General features: G+C 49.1%; 1 protein-coding gene and 1 long non-coding RNA gene across 2 annotated transcripts in view; one reads left to right on the forward strand and one right to left on the reverse strand.

Moving 5' to 3' along the window:
• LOC110255548 overlaps window positions 1–16,223 on the reverse strand; it is a 99,363-nt gene extending 83,140 nt beyond the window's left edge. The window contains exons 1-2 of the long non-coding RNA XR_002336093.1: window positions 15,982–16,223; window positions 3,741–4,462 (exon numbers count right to left, since the gene is read on the reverse strand). This is a non-coding gene — a long non-coding RNA (uncharacterized LOC110255548). The remainder of the gene's footprint in view (window positions 1–3,740; window positions 4,463–15,981) is intronic.
• Window positions 17,893–19,444, forward strand: part of VWC2 (von Willebrand factor C domain containing 2) — a 100,256-nt gene continuing 98,704 nt past the window's right edge. Inside the window, exon 1 of the mRNA XM_021063907.1 lies at window positions 17,893–18,917. Coding sequence (XP_020919566.1) covers window positions 18,222–18,917 — 696 coding nt within the window. The 5' untranslated portion in view covers window positions 17,893–18,221. The remainder of the gene's footprint in view (window positions 18,918–19,444) is intronic.

A 19,444-nucleotide genomic window follows, 5' to 3' on the forward strand; every position in this document is an offset into this window, starting at 1 on the left:
GGGAGGGAGTGTGATGGACTGGGAGTTTGGGGTTGGTAGATGTAAACTACTACACTGGGAGTGGATAAGCAATGAGATCCTGCTGTACGGCACAGGGAACTACGTATAATCACTTGTGATGGAACGTGATAGAGGATAACGTGAGAAAAATAGTGTATATACATGTATAAGTGGGTCACTTTGCTGTACAGCAGAAATGGACAAAATATTGTAAATCAACTATAATATAAATTTTTTAAAAATAAAATGAAGCAAGTTAATAGATACAAGAGAACATCTTGCTGGCTGTCTCAGGTGGGGGTGGGTACAGTAGTACAGACTTCCAGTCAAGGTTAAGTTCTGTAATGTTCTGCCTGGTGACTGCAGTTAATAATACTCTATGCTAAGGGAGTGAATAAAAGTTCTGTGATTATGTCAGGTGGTGGATGTCAACTAAACTTTCCGTGACAGTCATTTCACAGTATGTACATTTTTGTCACATCCCTACGTTGTACACCTGCAACTACCACAATGGTATCTGTCTACTACATCTTAAGAAAACTGCACAAAACTTTGATAAAAAATAGAGCACTGGTGACCCGTGTTGCTAAGCATTCAGATGCACTCACGAGAATGGGTTACTGGTGCCCCATCAGGACAAAAAAAAGAACAGGAAAGAAATTTATTTTTTAATGTTGGCCAATTTTTTTCACACTTGAGCAAAACCAGCAATTCAGAGATACAGGAAGCTCTCCAATCTTTAAACAGAATAAGTCTAAATGAAAAGGTACTTGAGAACAACATAGTTAAAAGGCTTAAAACCATATATAGGAAATCTTAAAAGAACCCAAAGTAAAAGGCATAGTAGGTATAGGGAACCAATGTTTGAAAACTGCTGGACTTTGCATTCAAAACAATGGAAGATCAAAAAGAGGGAAACAAAATCTTTAACGTTCTTGGGAACATAAAAGTCTATCAGCCTAGAATTCAATATCCAGTGATAATTTCCTGAAGTGGAAATGAAATGTTCAGAGAAATGAAGGCTGATTTTACTGCCAGCAGACCTATACTATAAGATGTGCTAAAGGAAGTTTTTTGAGTTAGAAACAAACTAAAAAGGGATACCAGATGGACATGTCTGTCTTTAGAAAGAAATGAAGAGCACTAGAAAGAATAAGCATGTGAGCAAATCACAATATTATTTTGCCTTTTTTCTCATTAAAAAACTTAAGTGACTGTTCAAAGCTATACGTATTTATATAGTAATTAATCCATTATATTGGGCATATGTTAAAATAAGATGCCTAACAGTCTAGCATAAAGAATAGGATAGGGCGTAGATGGAATTCTATTGTTGTAAGTTTCTTACCTCACATATAAAGTGCTCTAACGTTAATCAAGGTCAACTGGCAAGTTGTAATCCTTACAGCAACCATGAGAAAAGTCATGCAAGGAGACACAGCTACTAGCTAATAAAAGAGATAAAATGAAATAATGAAAAATACCTAATGAATCCACAAGAAGACAATAGAGGAGGAACAAAGGAGCAACAACATAAAGAGAAAGAGAAAACAAATAGAAGGTAGTCATAAACCAGATCATATGGAGAATTGTAATAAATGAAAAGGCACTAAACTCTTTATCTAAAAGGCAGAGATTTTCACTTAAAAAGCTATAAAGAAGGGACACAGATGCTCATGCCTCAGGACGGCCGGACGGGCCTTGCCAGTCCGAGATGAACGTGAAATGCAGTATCTGCAGAAAGACGGAAAGAACAAGAAGGGATTTACCACCCAAACGGCTAGAACTGAAAAACCAATGTGACTACATCAATACCAGCGAAAACAGAATTTCAGATACGAGGCTGGCCAGATCGGGAGAGGATCGTTTCGAAACGGTGAAAAGGTCAAGTAATCAAGAAGTCACCGCAACCCTAAATGTGAATGAAAATACACAATTTTTCATAGGTAATTATGAAATACATGAAGCAAAAACTGACGAAACTAAAAGCAAATCCAAAGTCACAGTTAAAGAGTTCAATGCCTCTCAGCAAATAATACAAAATAAACACAAAAGATCACTAAGAATATAGAAAATATGAATAACATTATCAACCTGCTTGACATAATTGATGTTTGCAAAACGCTACACAAAATAGCTTCAGAACACACAACGTTCTCCAGAGCTCTAAGGATACTGACCAAGGCAGATCCTATGCTAGGCCGTGAAACAAGACTCACTACATCGCAAAAGGTTAAGATCATAAATATTATCTTCTCTGACATTTATTTTATATTACTTAGGAGTTTGGGATTAACATAAACACTGTTGCTATATATAAAATAGAAAAGAGTTCCCTGGTGGTCTAGTGGTTAAGAAAATACTGCCGTCACTACTGCAGTGCAGATTCGATTCCTGGTCCAGAAAGTTCTGCAAATTGTGAGTGTGGCTAAAAAATAAGTAAGTAAAATAAAATAAGCAATCACCAAGGACCCACTGTATAGCACAGGGAATTTTACCCAATAGTTTGTAATACTGTATAAACGAATACAAAAAAGAATTTAAATACTATACTCTTATCTGAAATTGTTTTTTTTGTTGTTGTTGTTGTTGTTCTTTTTAGGGCTTGTCCCACAGCATATGGAGGTTCCCAGGCTAGGGGTCGAATTGGAGCTGTAGATGCCGGCCACAGCCAGAGCAATTCAGGATCTGAGCTGCATCTTCGACCTACACCACTGCTCAGCAACACTGGACCCTTAACCCACTGAGCAAGGGCAGGGATCGAACCCACATGCTCCTGGATCCTAGTTGGGTTTGTTACCACTGAGTCATGACAGGAACTCCTGAGATTCTATTTTGTCTGATATTAATGTAGTCACACCTACTTTTAAGTTCTAGTATCTATAGATAGATAGATAGATAGATAGATAGATAGATAGATGAATCACTGTGCCATACGCCTGAAACCAATACAACATTGTACATTTGTTACTCAAGTATATTTCGATTTAAGAGAATAAAAAATAAATATTCTTTAAAAATACTAAATTTAAACTCAATGTTAGTAGTAATAAAATATCTAGAAAATTTCCAAATATTTGGCAAATTTGTGGCAGATTTTAAATAAGAAATAGGTCAAGGAAAAAAATCTCCAGAAAAATTAGAAAATATTTTGAACTTAATGATGAAAAGACAACATATAGAGCATACGGGACAGAGATATAGTGATCCTGAAAGTACAACCTGTAGTTTTATTTTATTTTATTTTATTTGGCCACACCTGTGGCATGTGGAATATCCTGAGCCAGAGGCTGAACCCACACCACAGTTTTGATCTATGCCACAGCTGCGGCACCACCGGATTCTTAACCCACCGCACCACATGGGAACTTCCTAAACAGTTGTATTTTAATAGAAGAATATAAAATCAATTATCTAAGCTTCCAATATAAAACACCAGGTAAAAACAGAACACAATATACCCAATGAAATAGAAAGTAAACTCCAGAACACATCAGTGGAGCCCAACATTCGAAAAGATTAATATAATTTCAAGAAAATAGAAGGAAAACACAAGCTAGAAGGATGAAATTGGAGAGACAACTACAGATCAAACTGTTCCTGTATTAATAAATAACAGAGGCATATTATGAACAATATTATGCCAAAATTTGACAATTACCCAGGTGGCACAAATTAGAAAATCTGCATTGTTATATATTTATTTTAAATACTTAATTTATAATGAAAATTCTACTCACGAGTGTTGGTTTGCAACCTCAGGAACTTCCCAGGTGCGATCTGAAACTGGTCCCCACGCACAGAAGGCAAGAGGAGAATAGAGAGAGAGGCAGACTCTCCAGATGGGCAGGTGGCCGTGTAACACGAAGGGAACTTGCTTATGAGGCTTGTCTTGCGTGCCTCACACAAGGAGGAGAGCACTTGCCCACCACTGTCTTTTTTTTTTTTTTTTTTTTTCAGCTGCACCCATGGCACATGAAGTTCCTGGGAGCCAGGGACTGAATCCTAGTCCCAGCTGCAACCTACACCACAGCTGCAAGGATGCCAGACTTTTAACCCACTGTGTCACAGCAAGAACTCCAGAATCTTAAAAGATCGCATGGGGAATTTAACTGGGTTCCGTCACATGTGTCCTTGCAGCGGTCTCCACAACACTGACTACCTCGAGGCTGTGTCCTGGAGCAGCTTCTGTCCTTCGGAAGGCAAGGAGGTCGCACTTTCCAAGGATGGGGGCGGGGGAGGGGAGGAGCTTCCTGTTCTCCTGCTGCCCTGGTCCCGCGGGAGGAGTCACCCAGACTCGGGTCCTCTTAATGACCTTCTCCAACGACAAGGAATCCCCCCAGTGCAGCTGAATTCATCAGTGAGTTGTATCATTTAGCAAAGAAACTATGTGAATCTTAAATGCTTTCAGAAGAAAGGATGAGAAAATGCTTCCCAGTTTCTTCTGTGAAATCAGCATTACCTAAAAGCAAAACAGGATAGAGACCTTACAAGAAAATAAATATAGACCAATGTTTCTCTTGAATGTGAATATAAAAGTCCTCATTAGGTACCAGAAAATTGAATCCAGCATCCTGACCTACTTGGGTTTATACCAGAAATGCAATATTTGTCCAACATTCAAAAATCAAGAAATATAATTCACATATTAAGAGAAAAGCATATGATCAGGTTAACAGATGCAGAAAATTGAGAAATTCAACACTTGTTCATCATAAAAACAATGAGCAAAGAAAAAATAGAAACTTAATATAACAAAAGTCATCCACAAATAAAACCTATAGCCAACATTATACGTAATCATGCAATTTTGAATGCTTTCTGTGTATAATTGGAGACAAGTTTCCGAATCTTATTTTTTTTCCACATTTTGCTGGAAGTCCCTAAAGAACGCAGTGAAGTATTAAAACATAAAACATAATAAAGACTGAAAAATAGTTAAAACTGTCTTCATCTGAAGCCCATATAATTCCGGCTTGGAAAATTCTGGGGCATATACAAAGTAATTATTAGAATTAAAAAGTCATTACCCAGGTCATAAGACGAGGTCATAAGACAAGGTCATAAGAATTAAAAAATCAACTTACCAGGTCAATATACAAAAACTAGTTGCAATGCTATATACTAGAGATAAATAATTGGAAAACAAATTTTAAAGTATCATTTACAACAGCATCTAAAAATGGAAAATACTCTTTCTAATAAATTTAAGAAAATATGTGTAGGACTGTTACACTAAAAGCTCCATATAAAAAATAGAGCTAACCATGTAGAGAGATATACTATGTTCATGAATTAGGAGACTCAGTGTTACTAAGATGTCAGTTTCCCCCAAATGACTTTACAGACTCAACACCATCCCACAAGCATTTCTGTGGAAAATAAAATACCGATTCAGCTATTTCCATGAAAATTCAGAACACTTGGTAAAGCTAATATAATTTTTTAAAGGTCAGAAGGATTTACAGTAATTGAGTTTAAGGCTTATTATAAAGCTATTTAAATTAGACAAGACAGGTGTTGCCTGTGGATGTTTCTACAAATCCATGGAACAAATCAGATATCCAAAAAATACACATAGTGGTTGATAGAATTTTGACAATTCTGAAAGAAAAACTGTCTTAACAATGGTGCCGGGGAGTTCCCGTCGTGGCGCAGTGGTTAACGAATCCGACTAGGAACCATGAGGTTGCGGGTTCGATCCCTGCCCTTGCTCAGTGGGTTAAGGATCCGGCGTTGCCGTGAGCTGTGGTGTAGGTTGCAGACGCGGCTCGGATCCTGCGTTGCTGTGGCTCTGGCGTAGGCTGGTGGCTACAGCTCCAATTCGACCCCTAACCTGGGAACCCCCATATGCCGTGGGAGCGGCCCAAGAAATAGCAACAACAACAACAACAACAAAAGACAAAAGACAAAAAAAAAAAAAAAAAAAAGTGGTGCCGGGAAAACTAGATATCTAAGTGAAAAACAAATAAATAAATCTTGACCTCTAACCTGGAATACATGACAAAATTATCTTGACCTAAACATAAAAGCTAAAACTGTAAAGCACACAGAACAAACCATGGAAAAAACTGTTCTCAACCTCAGAGTAGGCAAAAACGTCTTAGAAAACACACCAGTACTGATGAACAAAACACAGCTTAGATAAGCTGGAATTTATGAAAGTTAAAAATTACTGCTCTTCATGAGATTTTGTTCAAAAAATTAAAGCATGGACCTTTAAAACTTTATTTTCAGGGTTCTCACTATTTCACCAAGAGAATGATCCAACTTGTCTCTGTGGAGGTGCTGGTTTGATCCCCAGTACAGTGGGTGAAGGATCCAGTGCTGCTGCGGCTGTGGCTTAAAATTTTTAAATGCAAGCTTTTAAGACTTTTTTAAAACAATGAAAACAGAGGAGTTCCCACTGTGGCTCAGTGGGTTAAGAACCTGACATACTCTCTGTGAGGATGCAGGTTCCATCCCTGGCCTGGCTCAGTGGATTAAGGATCTGGCATTGCCATGTGGCATAAGTCACAGATGTGGCTCAGATCAGGTGTCTCCATGGCTGTGACACAAGCCTGTAGTGGCAGCTCTGATTCCAACCCCAGCCCAGGAACTTCCATATGCTGCAGGTACAGCATGAAAAAGGAAAAAAAAAAAAAAAAAAAGGAAAATGGTAGGAAACATTCACAATTGTATGCAAGGAATTCTATCCAAAATGTATACTCCAGAAACTCAAAAAGACAGACAACTTTAAATATGGCAATTTCAAATCGTCTTCCAAACATAACACATACATATACAAAAGCCTAAAAGCCCATGAGAAAGTGTCCAACATTTTTGGGGTAATAGGCCAGGGAAAACCACACTGCGATTCCACCCCACACCCACCAGCGTGGCTAAAATCGGAAAAACTGATCACACCGTTGCTGCCGAGGAGGTGGGACAGTGGGAACCCGCATTTTGCCAGCAGAAGGGTAAGATATTTACATCTGACGTGGAAAGTAGTTGGTAATTTCTTACAAAGTTATGTGCACACTCAGCACAGACACAGCAATTGCACTCAGAACAAAACACACACACACACACACACACACATATCCGCAAACAGACCTGTGTAAAACTGCTCATATCAGCTTTTATTCTAAAAGCCGGAAACAACTTAAATATCCATTCGCAGGCAAGTGGAAAAACAAGCTAAGGTAGAGCCCACCCACAGCAATGAGAATGATTGGCGTCTTTGCCCACACGACACGTGTGGGCCATTCAGCAACCTTAGAACCTGTGACGGAAGCCAGACCCGAAGGGCTTGTTGGTGCCGTGTGGTTCCCGGTGTAGGAAGGCCTTAGCCAGCAAAGCGCAGGCAGTTTTCGCGGACTGGGGAGTGAGGGTGGGGTTGGCGGTGAGCGCAGGGATTGACGGAAGAGATTCATAGGGAACCTGCTGAGGGCAGCGATGCCTATCTTGATTGGCGTGTGGCGATACACTTACGCCTTCCCCAAGATTTAGCACAGCCTAAAGTCTGTGCCAGTTACTGTTTGTAAAACATTCCTCAATGAAGTTGGTGAGAAACGCAATAAGCATGTTCTGAGAGCGGGGTGATTCATTTCCCACTGCTGGGGCGGGGGGAGAGGCATCACTCTGCGGACCCCCCGCGGGGTACGACTTTAATACTCACGCACTAATTGGAAACAGCAGTGAGTGACCGTATGTACAGGACAGAAACAGACTCACGGACATAGAAAACAAACTTACGGGTACCAGAGAGAATGGGGACCAGTCAGGAGGGCATAAATTAGGAGTTTGGGACAAACACATACACACGACTATGCATAAACGGAAGAACCAACAAGGACCTACAGGATGGTACAGGGTGCTCTATTCAATATCTTGGAATAACTTATAATGGAAAAGAATCTGAGAAAAAAATATATATATATCACTGAATCACCTTGCTGTACACCTGAAGCTAATACACTGTTGTAAGTTAACTGCACTTCAATTAAAAACAGTTGTTGGAAAAAAGAGCAGTGACGCTTCATAAATAAATGCAGTCGTGATAACGAGAGGCCAGGGACTTTATGGGAAGCCAGATTAATTAAGCACGGAAGTAGTTTGAAGAGAGAACATTCTGAAGGACCCAGACCCGTCCCCCATCCAGGCACAAATCTTCTCCCCATGCTGAGCTCAGAGGAGCCTGCGTGAGGACACGGCCCCCACATGCTGAGAACAGATCCTCAGGGGTGTTTTGCTTCTCTTCTGTCTCCTTAAACCAACAGGGTTCCTTTCTGTGCCATTGGTTTCAGTGTATTTTATATCGGATCTGCAAATTTACCCTGACAGTTGCTTAAAAGCTAAAGGCCTAAGAGTGTATAGTAGTTCATATGTGCGTATATGTCGGTGCAATTACAACCAAAGAATTGAAGGTCTGGGAGAACACTTCTCCTTTTAAAGGGATCAACACATTATTCAAGGCTGGGAGATTGAGTATTCCTAAATGCCGTTATAATTGGAAGGGACCCAGAAATCTTGATTGGATGCTGGCCTGCCAGGGAAGAAATGCAGGAGTGCTGGCGGTCTTTGCACAATTCAGACACAGCTCTGCCTCTGAGCACACAGAGGCCCATTTGCTGGGATGGCATGAAAAGAATTCTTGTTTAGAAAACGCAGTGGCTTCATTTCCAAGTGAGAGGGCACTTTTGAGAATACTGACGAAAGGCCTAAAACCATTGACAGTCTGTCATGGTGGGATTTGGGTGTGTGCAGATATACCGGGGCAGCTATGTGACTCATGATTTCACTGAATTCCATCCGTGAACCATTCTACTTGCCAGAGCTTTCGATCTGCAGGTGATAGAAAGCTCCAGTTCAAGGTGAATGGGGCAAAGAAGCTAGGCTGTGGCTTTGGTCACTGAAGACACGGGTCAGAGTCGTCTTTGAGGATCTCACTTTTTCAGGACTGAATTTGTCTTCTTTTCTTGCTTGGGTTTTCTTCTGTGCTGTCTCCTTCTCGGGTAGAATCTACAATCAGTGATGCTCCTGGCAAGTCCAGCCTTAGTTGTTGTAAGACTCAAGTTCAGGGACAGAGAGGAAAAAAAAAACCACTTTTATTCTCAGATGATTCAAGCAGCAGCCATAGACCTGACTCCCCTTGTCCAGCAGGACCACATGGACATCCCTAAACCATCCATCATGGGCGAGGCACGGAGATGCTGGCCAACCCCTTGGCCCTGGCGGACAGCCCTGCCTGAGGAGCTGGGGGTTAAGAATGCAGTAGGGCTTGGTTCTCTAGAGGAAAACAAGTTAATGTTTGCTACCAGAAGACAGAGTGTAGATATTGGGTGGCAAACATTTATAACCATCTAGAGATCTTTCTCTCTTTAACTGCAAGCATTCTCTCATGCAATCCGTGTGAGTATAAATAAGTAAACACCACAATGTGAGGCATAATAACAGTACCCTTGGGCCACAAGGGAGAAGCATGATTTGAATGCAAGGATAGAAGGCGGCTTTGGAATTGTTTGAAAAATTTTATTCCAAAAGTACTAATGAGTCCACTGGTTTCCTCCTGGAAGCAAGCCAGCGGAAGTCCTCTTCTTGGTGACAGAAGCTTGAAGCTGTGCTCATCACATCTCCAGGTGACACGAAGGCCAGATGGTGAGTGAATTTGCTGGCAGGTAGCATGAGGGTCGCCAGGATGATGGGCCAACGGAATTAACTTGATGCAAAGCATATACTACGGAGGCTGAGGATTACGTACAAAGACTGACTCCATGAGGACGTGATGAAGAACCACTTCCGCTGTCAAGCTCCAGGAACACCGGAGAGAGAATTAAACAAGGATATGTGCACCGTCTTACAGATGCTCAGGAGAGGAGATCTGAAAGCAAAAAGCTGGTGGCTCGGTGGGCAGTTGGGTGGTGTCAGCCTTGCTCTGGTTTGCAGGCCCACACCACCAGCTGCCTGGAGAACCAGCAGAATTGGCTCCCTCGGAAGTTTCTGTGGGCAGCAGAAAGGGTGGATGGGCCTGGGGCTGCCTCACTTCCATGTCCTGCCCATCACATGCTGCCCATGCTTTCTCCTGGTCCTTGATTCCTCCTGGTTTAAGTGCCAACCACTGACCACTTTCTTATCTCAGATTTATGAAGTCCTGGACCTCAGGATGGTCCCATGTTTGGAGTCTATGGGGAAGTAGTTTGAGACACGGAAGAACCTCCTTATGACTGGGCCCACGACATCTGTGAATCAGATGCTCACGTCAGAAGCCCCATGTCTGAGCCCAAGCAGTGTCCCTGGCCAACCACCTCCAGGATGAATGTCTTGTGGGCCCCCCTCCTCTAGCGCCACCATCACTGCAGTAGCTGGTGACATCCGGAGAGCGTTGAGATTCCCCCAGAGAATTTCGCAGTACTCTGGGCATACCATGGAAGGATCTGGAAGCCAATTGGCTTAGGGCCCCAGTGAGATGCCATTCCAGGGAGACACGTTACCTGACTCCCCACCAGAGACACATCTACACCCACTCGTGTTATGAATCCTCCAGGAAACACCCTCCACTCCTGACACTGCTTTCTGCCAGGCTGCGCTATGCTATGTCCCACTTTGGGGGACCTGGAAGCAGAGGATAAACAAAGCTAGGTCTCTGGCTGTGCTGTGGCCTAGTCTGGTGCCTGACCCCTGGGAAGACCGGGGAACAGGGACATAGTCAGGAGAAAAGATGTCCCATCTTGGATGTTCCTTGGGGTGGACTCCAGGTCTTTTTTTTTTTTTTTTTTTTTTTTGTCTTTTTGCCATTTCTAGGGCTGCTCCCATGGCACATGGAGGTTCGCAGGCTAGGGGTTGAATTGGAGCTGTAGCCGCCGGCCTACACCAGAGCCACAGCCATGCTGGATCTGAGCCACATCTGCAACCTACACCACAGCTCACGGCAACACTGGCTCTTTAACCCATTCAGCAAGGCCAGGGACCGAACCCGCAACCTCATGGGTCCTAGTCGGATTCAATAACCACTGAGCCACGGTGGGAACTCCTGGATCTTTTTGTCAACTACAAGGCAAACCCTGCCTGGAGTCGACCTGGTGCCCAGCAGCTGCCAAGCAGCCTCCTTTGGGACGTCCAAAAAGGCAAAAGCCTCACACAGTGCCACCAAAGGCTTGTCACCACTGCTGGACGCATCCAGGACCCTGCTTCAGAGCCCAGCTTGTGCAGGGAGAGTCCCACGCCAGGTGCTGCCCTGCTTAAGCCAGTCCATTCTGACCGGTCCCATTAGGATTGGTTTTGAAACCTTTGCACTGGCCCGTATGTGTGTGCGGCCTCGACGCGAATGCCATGAGTGACTTTACAGTATATTTGAAACAGATCCCTGGACAGCTTCTTTCAAGAAACACGGGTTTGCCACTGATTTCAGAAGAATATCCATGAGTCATCCATTCGATTCTCTGAACAGATCCCGCTGACTTTAGGCAGAACAGCAGGAGGGATGGGTCTCTGAGGTGCGGTGGAATCTGGCACCTGCACAGCTGGCCGGCCTGGGAGCAGTAACTCTTAGCCCCTGCCATGGATCAAAGGCTGAGCGAGAAGGGAGCTGTGGCCTCTCTGCCAACCGGCAGCCAGATCCAGAGCTGAACTTTAATTCTTAACAGCCAGGTTTGCTCTGTGCACATTCATGAAAAGCCCCCTGAGTGCCCAAGGTGGTTTCTCTGCTCATTAAATTGAGTTTGTGGTCAGCCTTCTGCCTAAAAAAAGCACAACAATCGCACTGACTGCGACTTCAGGTGCAAGTGGTGTTTATTCCCTCTAACTAAAAGATGAAGACTGTACAGCACTCCCTTTCCCCGGCCCACGTCCAGAATTAAGTTAAATTCAGATTTTGCAAAGGTGTGAACTAAATACAAGCAACCCTCATGCTTCGGGCCCAGGCACTCAGTGACCGGCAGGAGGCAGCCAGAACCACTGTATTTTCTGCAAAAACTCCTGGGGCCCCCCGGACCTTACCTGGAACAGGAGCTCCTGGAAGGCTCTCCTTCCTGCAGAAGCTACGCTGAGTCTCCTCCCCTTAAAGGCTGGCAGCTCTGCCAGCCCAACGTCATCTCTGTCCACGGGCACCCCGGAGATGCTCGCCCAGCATCCCCAGGCAGCTTGTGACTTGTCCAGAAAGCGCATAGGCCTAGGGTTACCCCCAGGTGTCCCCCATGTCCCTTCATTTCCTACTCTGTCCGCTGATGTGCTCCCATCCCAGGGCACCTGGTCTTTTTCCCCCCAAGGAGAGACCTTCCCTCCGCTGTTCAAAGTTGAAGAAGCCAAAAGGGACTGGATCAGATTTCATGGCCATACGGGGCCTTGGCCCCTCGTGTAGGTGGGCCTGGCCTAAACACGTGAACACGAGGACGTGTTCAGAACACACCGCCCACGCTCGTTCGTGCCATCCCCGCTGCCTGGGGTGCTCTCAGGAGAGGATGCCCAGGCTGAGAAGTCACGTGGGGCAGGCTGGATCGGGAGGCTGCAGGGAACCCGTGTCAGGTGCTGCAAGCCACTCACAGGGAGAGGCTGAGGTTTCTGTGCCATGCTAGCTCCTGCCCCGAGGGAAGGGAAATACCACGTCCCCAAGACCAGGGGTGTTGGATGAGATGACAGAGATGGTGGCGAAGGGGCCCAGGACGGTGGGAGGCATGAGGCCTGAGTGCCCTTCTCTCAGCTTTTCCTCCCGGCCCTCCTCCCGGGGTCCCTCCTCCTCCTCCCTCCTTCCCTACTTGGCCCTCATAGGTCCTGGATGGGGAGCACAGGGAGAGCAACCCCCTAGAGGCCTGCCCTTGTTTAATAAGCTGCTGTTTCAGAGATGGGTGCAAACTCCCTGCACCTAAGACACAGCTGCTGCTCCGAGGCCTCCAACAGACAGAATTGTGGCGGCGAGGGGGGGAGGCGAGAGGCCTTATGCCTAAGGGGACAGAAAGGCCAAGTGGAGGCAGCTTTGAACTTGGCCTGGACCCCATCTGCTCCACTGCTGCTCAGGATGGGCAGGGGCCAGGCACAGACTCGCTGAAGAAGACCGGGCTCTTGCTATCGGGTTTAATCTGGATCCCGGAAAGAAAGATGGGAGGGATAAAACAGGTTGAAACCGGATGAGGGGCCAGGAACATGCTGCAGTCCCAGGGGACCTTGGGGTGCCCACCCATCTGAAGATTTTTTTCTTCTTAGTCCTTTTAAAGATGAGAAAACAGGGACCCTGAGACATCAGCTGTCCAAGATCACAAAACCGTCCCCTGGTAGAGCCCGACAAAACTCATGTCACTTCACTCCCTGACCTGGGATTCTGCTGCTGATGCTTCCTCTGCAGCTTGAGAAGAATGTAGATGAAATAAAGTAAAATAAAGTAGGATTCGCAAACTCCATGATTGTTCCTCCAGTGTCGCAACTAAGCAAGGCTGCCCGGGCATCGTTCTCCACAAAGGACAGAAGTCCTCCTAAAATTGCTTCCCCCCCTCATCTCCCCACCTCCGAGTGTCGCTGCTCAAATAAAGAGGTTTGGACCTTGGGTAGCATAATTAGTTCATTCTGTCCGCCCTCCCTCTTCTCCGCGAGCTCCAGGTCTCATGATCTCAGCTTTCCACCCTGCCCCTGAGAGCTGCCACAAAGGCTTTCTGACTCAAGGGGACCCAGGATTGCGATGGCATCAGAAGAGACTTTGTGATTCTCTCCATCAGACCCCCAAACAACTTTCCAGCTAGAAGTAGAATCTTCTGCATGTGCTGGTCCAGTTTTATTCTTATGAGTCACACCTATTTGGGGCCCCTCCCATGTAACCATACGACAAACCATGTTGTCCAAACAAAAACAAATGTGATCTAGAAAGACTTGAGAAGAGTTAGTCTGAGTGGCCAGGCTGCTGAATCCCAAGACCTCAGTCTCTTGCTGTATGATAACAGGGAGAAAGAGGGGGCTGGCAAAGGCCGAGGGGTTTAAATCTTTCTAGACATGGAAACCATTCACCCAACTCTGTTTTTCATTTTTGTGTGTGTTTTGGTGAATTAAGGAGAAGCAGCTTCTGGCCCAGTCTTCCTGAGGCAGGGGATAGATGGGCTCCAGGATAGACACTTAAAACCAGCCTCTTCTTTATACTTCCTGAGGGAGGAAACAAGTGGGCTGCAGGATAGACGTGTAGAACCAGCCACCTATCTGAACCTCAACATAGAGCTAACAGGCACAAGGCAAATAACTGGTGGGTGTCTTCTGTGAACTTGTGAAATAAACGGTAATGACAGATGAGAAGAGGGGCTGAGCCCTGCTTGGGCAAAAGACCAAGAGGTCACATACTTCCTATCCTCAGGGTCAAGGAGACCCCAACTCCACAGGTGCAGCAAGACCCTCTGGGTCAGAAAGGGAGGGGGCGCCAGGCCATGCTAAGTCTAGATCACCTTCCCACCACGCCTTGCTCGGGAATCCATCTTGGCCAAAAGATGCACCTGCAGATCAGGGCGGGGCCTGGGTCTGGTCAGGCGTCAAAGAGAAAACAAGATAACTGGCCAAAGGAAAGCCAAGACCTGGGAGAACTGTCCTATGGAAGTGGTTTGAATCACCTCTCTGGTGCGCTCCTCATTCAGGGGGATGCCTGCACCCTCACTCCTCTTTGCTTCTGCATTAGATAAACAAACTAGCCCCCCCCACAGTGTATCATGTTCCTGGCATTAAACATTGTATCTATCTTTGTCTCCTTGAAACATTCTTGCTTCCAATGGGGATGGGGGCAAGAATCAGGGCAATTCTGCTTTAGCCTGTAGCTGACCTAGTGGCTGGGATTCCCAGTTTTCATCCAGGCTGCCCAGGTTCAATTCCTGAGCAGAGAATAAAAATCTCGCTTCAAGCCATCACCCACTGCTGTCTCTCCAAGATCATTCCTATGGCCTCCCTGTCTTCTGCAGTTCATGGAAATGGGGTTTGTCCACTTTTTTTTTTTTTTAGTCTCTTTAGAGCCACACCCACGACATAAGGAGGTTCCCAGGCTAGGGGTAGAATTCAAGCTATGGCCAGCCACCTACTCCAGAGCCACACAGAGTCTGCAACCTACACCACACACAGCTCGTGGCAATGCTGGACCCTTAACCCTCTGAGCAAGGCCAGGGATTGAACCCACATCCTCATGGATGATAGTTGGATTCACTAACCACTGAGGGATGATGGGAATTCCTCGTCCACTTCTTATAAAGAAGTAGGGGAGGAGAAAAAGTGGTCTCAAAGCACCCACCCACAGCCCAGGGCCTGACTCCGCAGGGAAAATGTTGTATGTTCATACATCTGAACTTTTTCTTTCTGTCCTTTTAGGGCTAAACCCACAGCAAGTGGAAGTTCCCAGGCGAGGGCTCACTATGCCACTTGTCGCCACCATAGCCACTGCAGGCCAGATCAAAGCCAATCTGCAACCTACACTGCAGATTGCAGCAACCCTGGATCCTAAATTCATTGAGTGAGGCCAGGAATCAAACCTGCCTTTTCAAGGATACTAGTTCACTTCTTAACCCCCTGAGCCACAACGGAAACTCCCATCTGAGCATTTTCAGTGATTCTAAGATGACGCAGTAGGAATTTGGGAATGGACATCCCTATAGAAATTCCATTTTAGGGATTAATTCGAAGTTACCTTTTTTTCTTTATCCAAAAAAAAAAAAAAAAAAGTAGCACATCCATGCATCACTATCAAAAAGTAAAAAGAAGTCTGAGCCACACTGGCCACTGCCTAACGATTTAGCCTTCTAGTGAAGTTCATCTGAAATCTTTCTATTCATGACAGGAGAGAGTGGACAGGGAAGGGGAGACAGAGGGATGGGGCAGACAGATCGGCAGAGGTTCAGAAAGTCCGCTCCACGGATTGCTGAGGACTTTCTTACTCTTACAGACCTATACCTCTGGGTTTCTTAAATGTAAGGAGGAAACAAAACAAAACAAAGCAAATCCTCCCCATAGGCTGCTAAGCAAACGCGGCCTGCCTTCGAATTCCTGAATTCCTACCTGAGCACAGTTTGTTTCAGGTTTTTCCACAGTCGCAAGACCCCAGCTGTCCACAGGGAGGAAAGCCAGAGGGGGCCAATTAGGAAGGAAGGAATTAAAAGGAAGAAGAACGGAATGGAAAAAGCCCAGATGAAAGGTCCAGGGGAGAGGGAGAGACAAGGCAGGCGAATGGCAGCCGCCGGCGGAGGTGGGGAGGCGGCTGCGCGGGAGGCAGACAGGTGGGTCTCGGGCCAGGCAGGGAGCTGGCGGGCGGGCGGTCCTCCCCACCGTGGGCAGCGCCCGCCGCCGCGGCGACGCCTCCCGAACCCCGGGCCGCAGAGGAGGGGCGGGGAGCGCGCGGGGCGGGAGGCGGCTGCGGCAGGGGAGGCGGGGAGGCGGGGAGGCGGGAGGCGGGTGGCGGGTGGCGGGCGCGCGGACTCCCACTCCGGCCTCGGTGCCACTCGCCCGCCCGCCTGCGGCGCTCTGGGCATCTCTTACGCCTCCGACGCGCCGCGGATACCCCAGCATCCCAGCCGCTTGGTCGCGGGCGTCCCCCGCTCCTGCCGGAGGCGAGAAGCGAGGCCAAGTCCGGGTGCCCCCAGAGCTCAATTCGTTGCGGAGACGCGGGGACCAGACCAGAGGATGAGCGGCGGAGGGCGGCGCGGGCACTGACGCGAGTTGGGGCCACGGCTCCCCACCGGCGGCAGCACGATGAGCCAGCCCGCGGAGACGCCCTAGCCGGGTGCACGCGCCGGGCGGAGCGCGCAGGTGGGGCTGTGCTCTCCGTGCGCCCTGCGCGGGTCCCCCGCGGGCCGGAGGATGGGCGCCGGTGCCCTGGGCCCGCGCCCACCGCTGCTGCCCCCGCGCCCGCCGCGAGCCCGGCGTCAGGCCGGCCCCCTGCGCTCATGTATGTAGGCTGGGCGCCCGCCCGCCCCCCGGGATAAGGGTGCATGTTGGGAGTTCGCGTCCCGGGGCGCCCTTCCGCTTCCCTGCTGCTCCGGAGGGGTTCCCCCCAAATCCCAAGTTTGTACTTAGGCATGATCCTCTGGGCTGAGGTCGACCGGGCAGGGGCTGGGGGTGAGCAGAGGGCAGGAATGACCCCAGCCTGCTGGAATTGGGTGGGGATGAGAGGGAGGAAGCACCCCGAATGGCGCTGAATGGGGGGACTGGGGGGAGCCGGAGGGCTAGGTGGAGAGGGGCTGGGTGGCCAGCACCCCGCAGCATCTAGGGTTCAGTCGGCCCCTTTGGGCGGAAGAAAGTTTGGGAGCCAGAAAGGCTTTCAGAACCTGGGAGAGGGAGGGGGACTAGACCCTGCCTTGCGCCCTCCAACCCTGGGCTCCTCCACCGCACACCTTAGTGCTGCCGGCCCTTCTGCTCCACCGCCACGATCCGCTTCCCAGTCAAAGAATTTAGGAGGCCGAGCGCCGCGGCCCACGCAGAGGTCAGTGCTAGCGCCGCGAGTCGCTGAGCGGCTGCCCCGGTGGCGGGTGGAGGAGCCAAAGCTTCCCGAAGCCCCGACACGCAGCCTGAATGGGAGGGTGGGCTGGGGGGGGGGGTAGTCAGGGAACTTCCCCGCAACCCCGCCTGGGGAGCAGGGCGGGGAAAGGGGCGTTTGCTCCCTGCACCGGTGTTGTGTAAAAAGTTGTTAGGATGAATCACCAGATGCTAAGAGCTTTCCCCCCCCCCCGCCCGTCCTTCTTCCCCAAACACCCTCAGGCAGCGAGGAAGGGTTTCCCTCTTATTTTCCCGCACGACCGCCAGTCTCCACTCCACTGCGGAATTCTCCACTGAGTAATAAGCGTTAGGAAAGTGTGGCCAGGACGCAGAGAGGGGCGCCCGGCCGCCTGGGTTATGTGGCTCCATCCCAGTCTTGCAGGGGGCGCGGGCCCGGCTCGCTGCATCCCAGAGGCTCCGCCACCCGCTAATCAAGACGACACGAGAGAAACACTGCTGGCCAGTGTTTTTCTGGGACTTGGCCTCCATGTACGTGTCCGCAGTCTGGGACGTGTAGGAACCCTGGCCGTGCCCCGATGCTGCCCCTGCCCGCGTGGTCCAGCGCGCTCATCCAGGGAGCAGCCGAGCTGGGCGGCGCGGGGCCGGGTGGGGGCCGGGCGCGCGCGGGCCGCGGGGCTCAGCTGTGCTGCTGTTCTCTCCGCAGGGACGGCGGCTCCCGGCTGGCGGCGGCGCGCCCCCGGGCTGTGAATGCGACTCGCCCCTCGGCCGCGCTCCCCGCCCGCCCGCCCGCCGGGACGCGGTAGGGGATGCCCAGCTCCACTGCGATGGCAGTTGGCGCGCTGTCCAGTTCCCTCCTGGTCACCTGCTGCCTGATGGTGGCTCTGTGCAGCCCGAGCATCCCTCTGGAGAAGCTGGCCCAGGCGCCGGAGCAGCCCGGCCAGGAGAAGCGCGAGCACGCGTCTCGGGACGGCCCGGGGCGGGTGAGCGAGCTCGGGCGCCCTGCGAGGGACGAGGGTGGCGGCGGCCGGGACTGGAAGGGCAAAGGCGGCCGCGGGCTGACCAGCCGGGAGGCGTGGAGCAGGCAGAAGCAGGCCTGGCCCGCCCAGGGCGGGGGCGCCAAGGCCGGGGACCTGCAGGTGCGGCCTCGAGGGGACACCCCCCACGAAGAGCCCCCGGCCGCCTCCGCCCAGGACGCCGCGGGCTCGGACCCGGGGCCCACGCTGGAGCCGCCGGAGGAGTACGCGTACCCGGACTACCGCGGCAAGGGCTGCGTCGACGAGAGCGGCTTCGTGTACGCGATCGGAGAGAAGTTCGCGCCCGGCCCCTCGGCCTGCCCGTGCCTGTGCACCGAGGAGGGGCCGCTGTGCGCTCAGCCCGAGTGCCCGCGGCTGCACCCGCGCTGCATCCACGTCGACACGAGCCAGTGCTGCCCGCAGTGCAAGGAGAGGAAGAACTACTGCGAGTTCCGGGGCAAGACCTACCAGACTCTGGAGGAGTTCGTGGTAAGAAGCGAGCGCCCGCCGGGCGGCTTCGCAGCTCCCAGGAGAGGGTGGAAGGCTCTGTGCGCCCCGTTTGGAAAAGAGGCGCTCTCTGGTTCTCAGAGGTTGACGGCGCTGTGCTCGCCTCTCCTTGGCAGGACCCCCTCCCCCCCATTTCGGTGCAGAGGTAGTTCTTTAAAGCCACGTGCCCAATCCACGTTCCTTCGCTGTACAAGGGTTTCCTTAGAGGGAAGCCCGGGGCGCTAAAGGCAACAGCCAGAGCAAAAGTACTGGCTGTACTTTAAACATCAATTTGCTGCTGGTAATTTAAAAGTGTTACCGCTGAAATGCGCAACCTGTTTTCAAACAAAGGGTAATTCACCGTGCCATTTGGGATGTATTCTTCAGCTAATAGCTCATTAAGAGAGACTCTTCCCATAAATAAGCCATTTCCCTAGATTCTGTGTTGGCTATCATGCAAACGTTCCAGAAATTACAAGAAAAAAAAAATGCTTTCTCACTGGATGCCAAAACAGAGTAGATGGCAAAAC

Source organism: Sus scrofa, chromosome 9, assembly GCF_000003025.6.
Source record: "Sus scrofa isolate TJ Tabasco breed Duroc chromosome 9, Sscrofa11.1, whole genome shotgun sequence".
In the NCBI taxonomy this organism is placed as follows: domain Eukaryota; kingdom Metazoa; phylum Chordata; class Mammalia; order Artiodactyla; family Suidae; genus Sus; species Sus scrofa.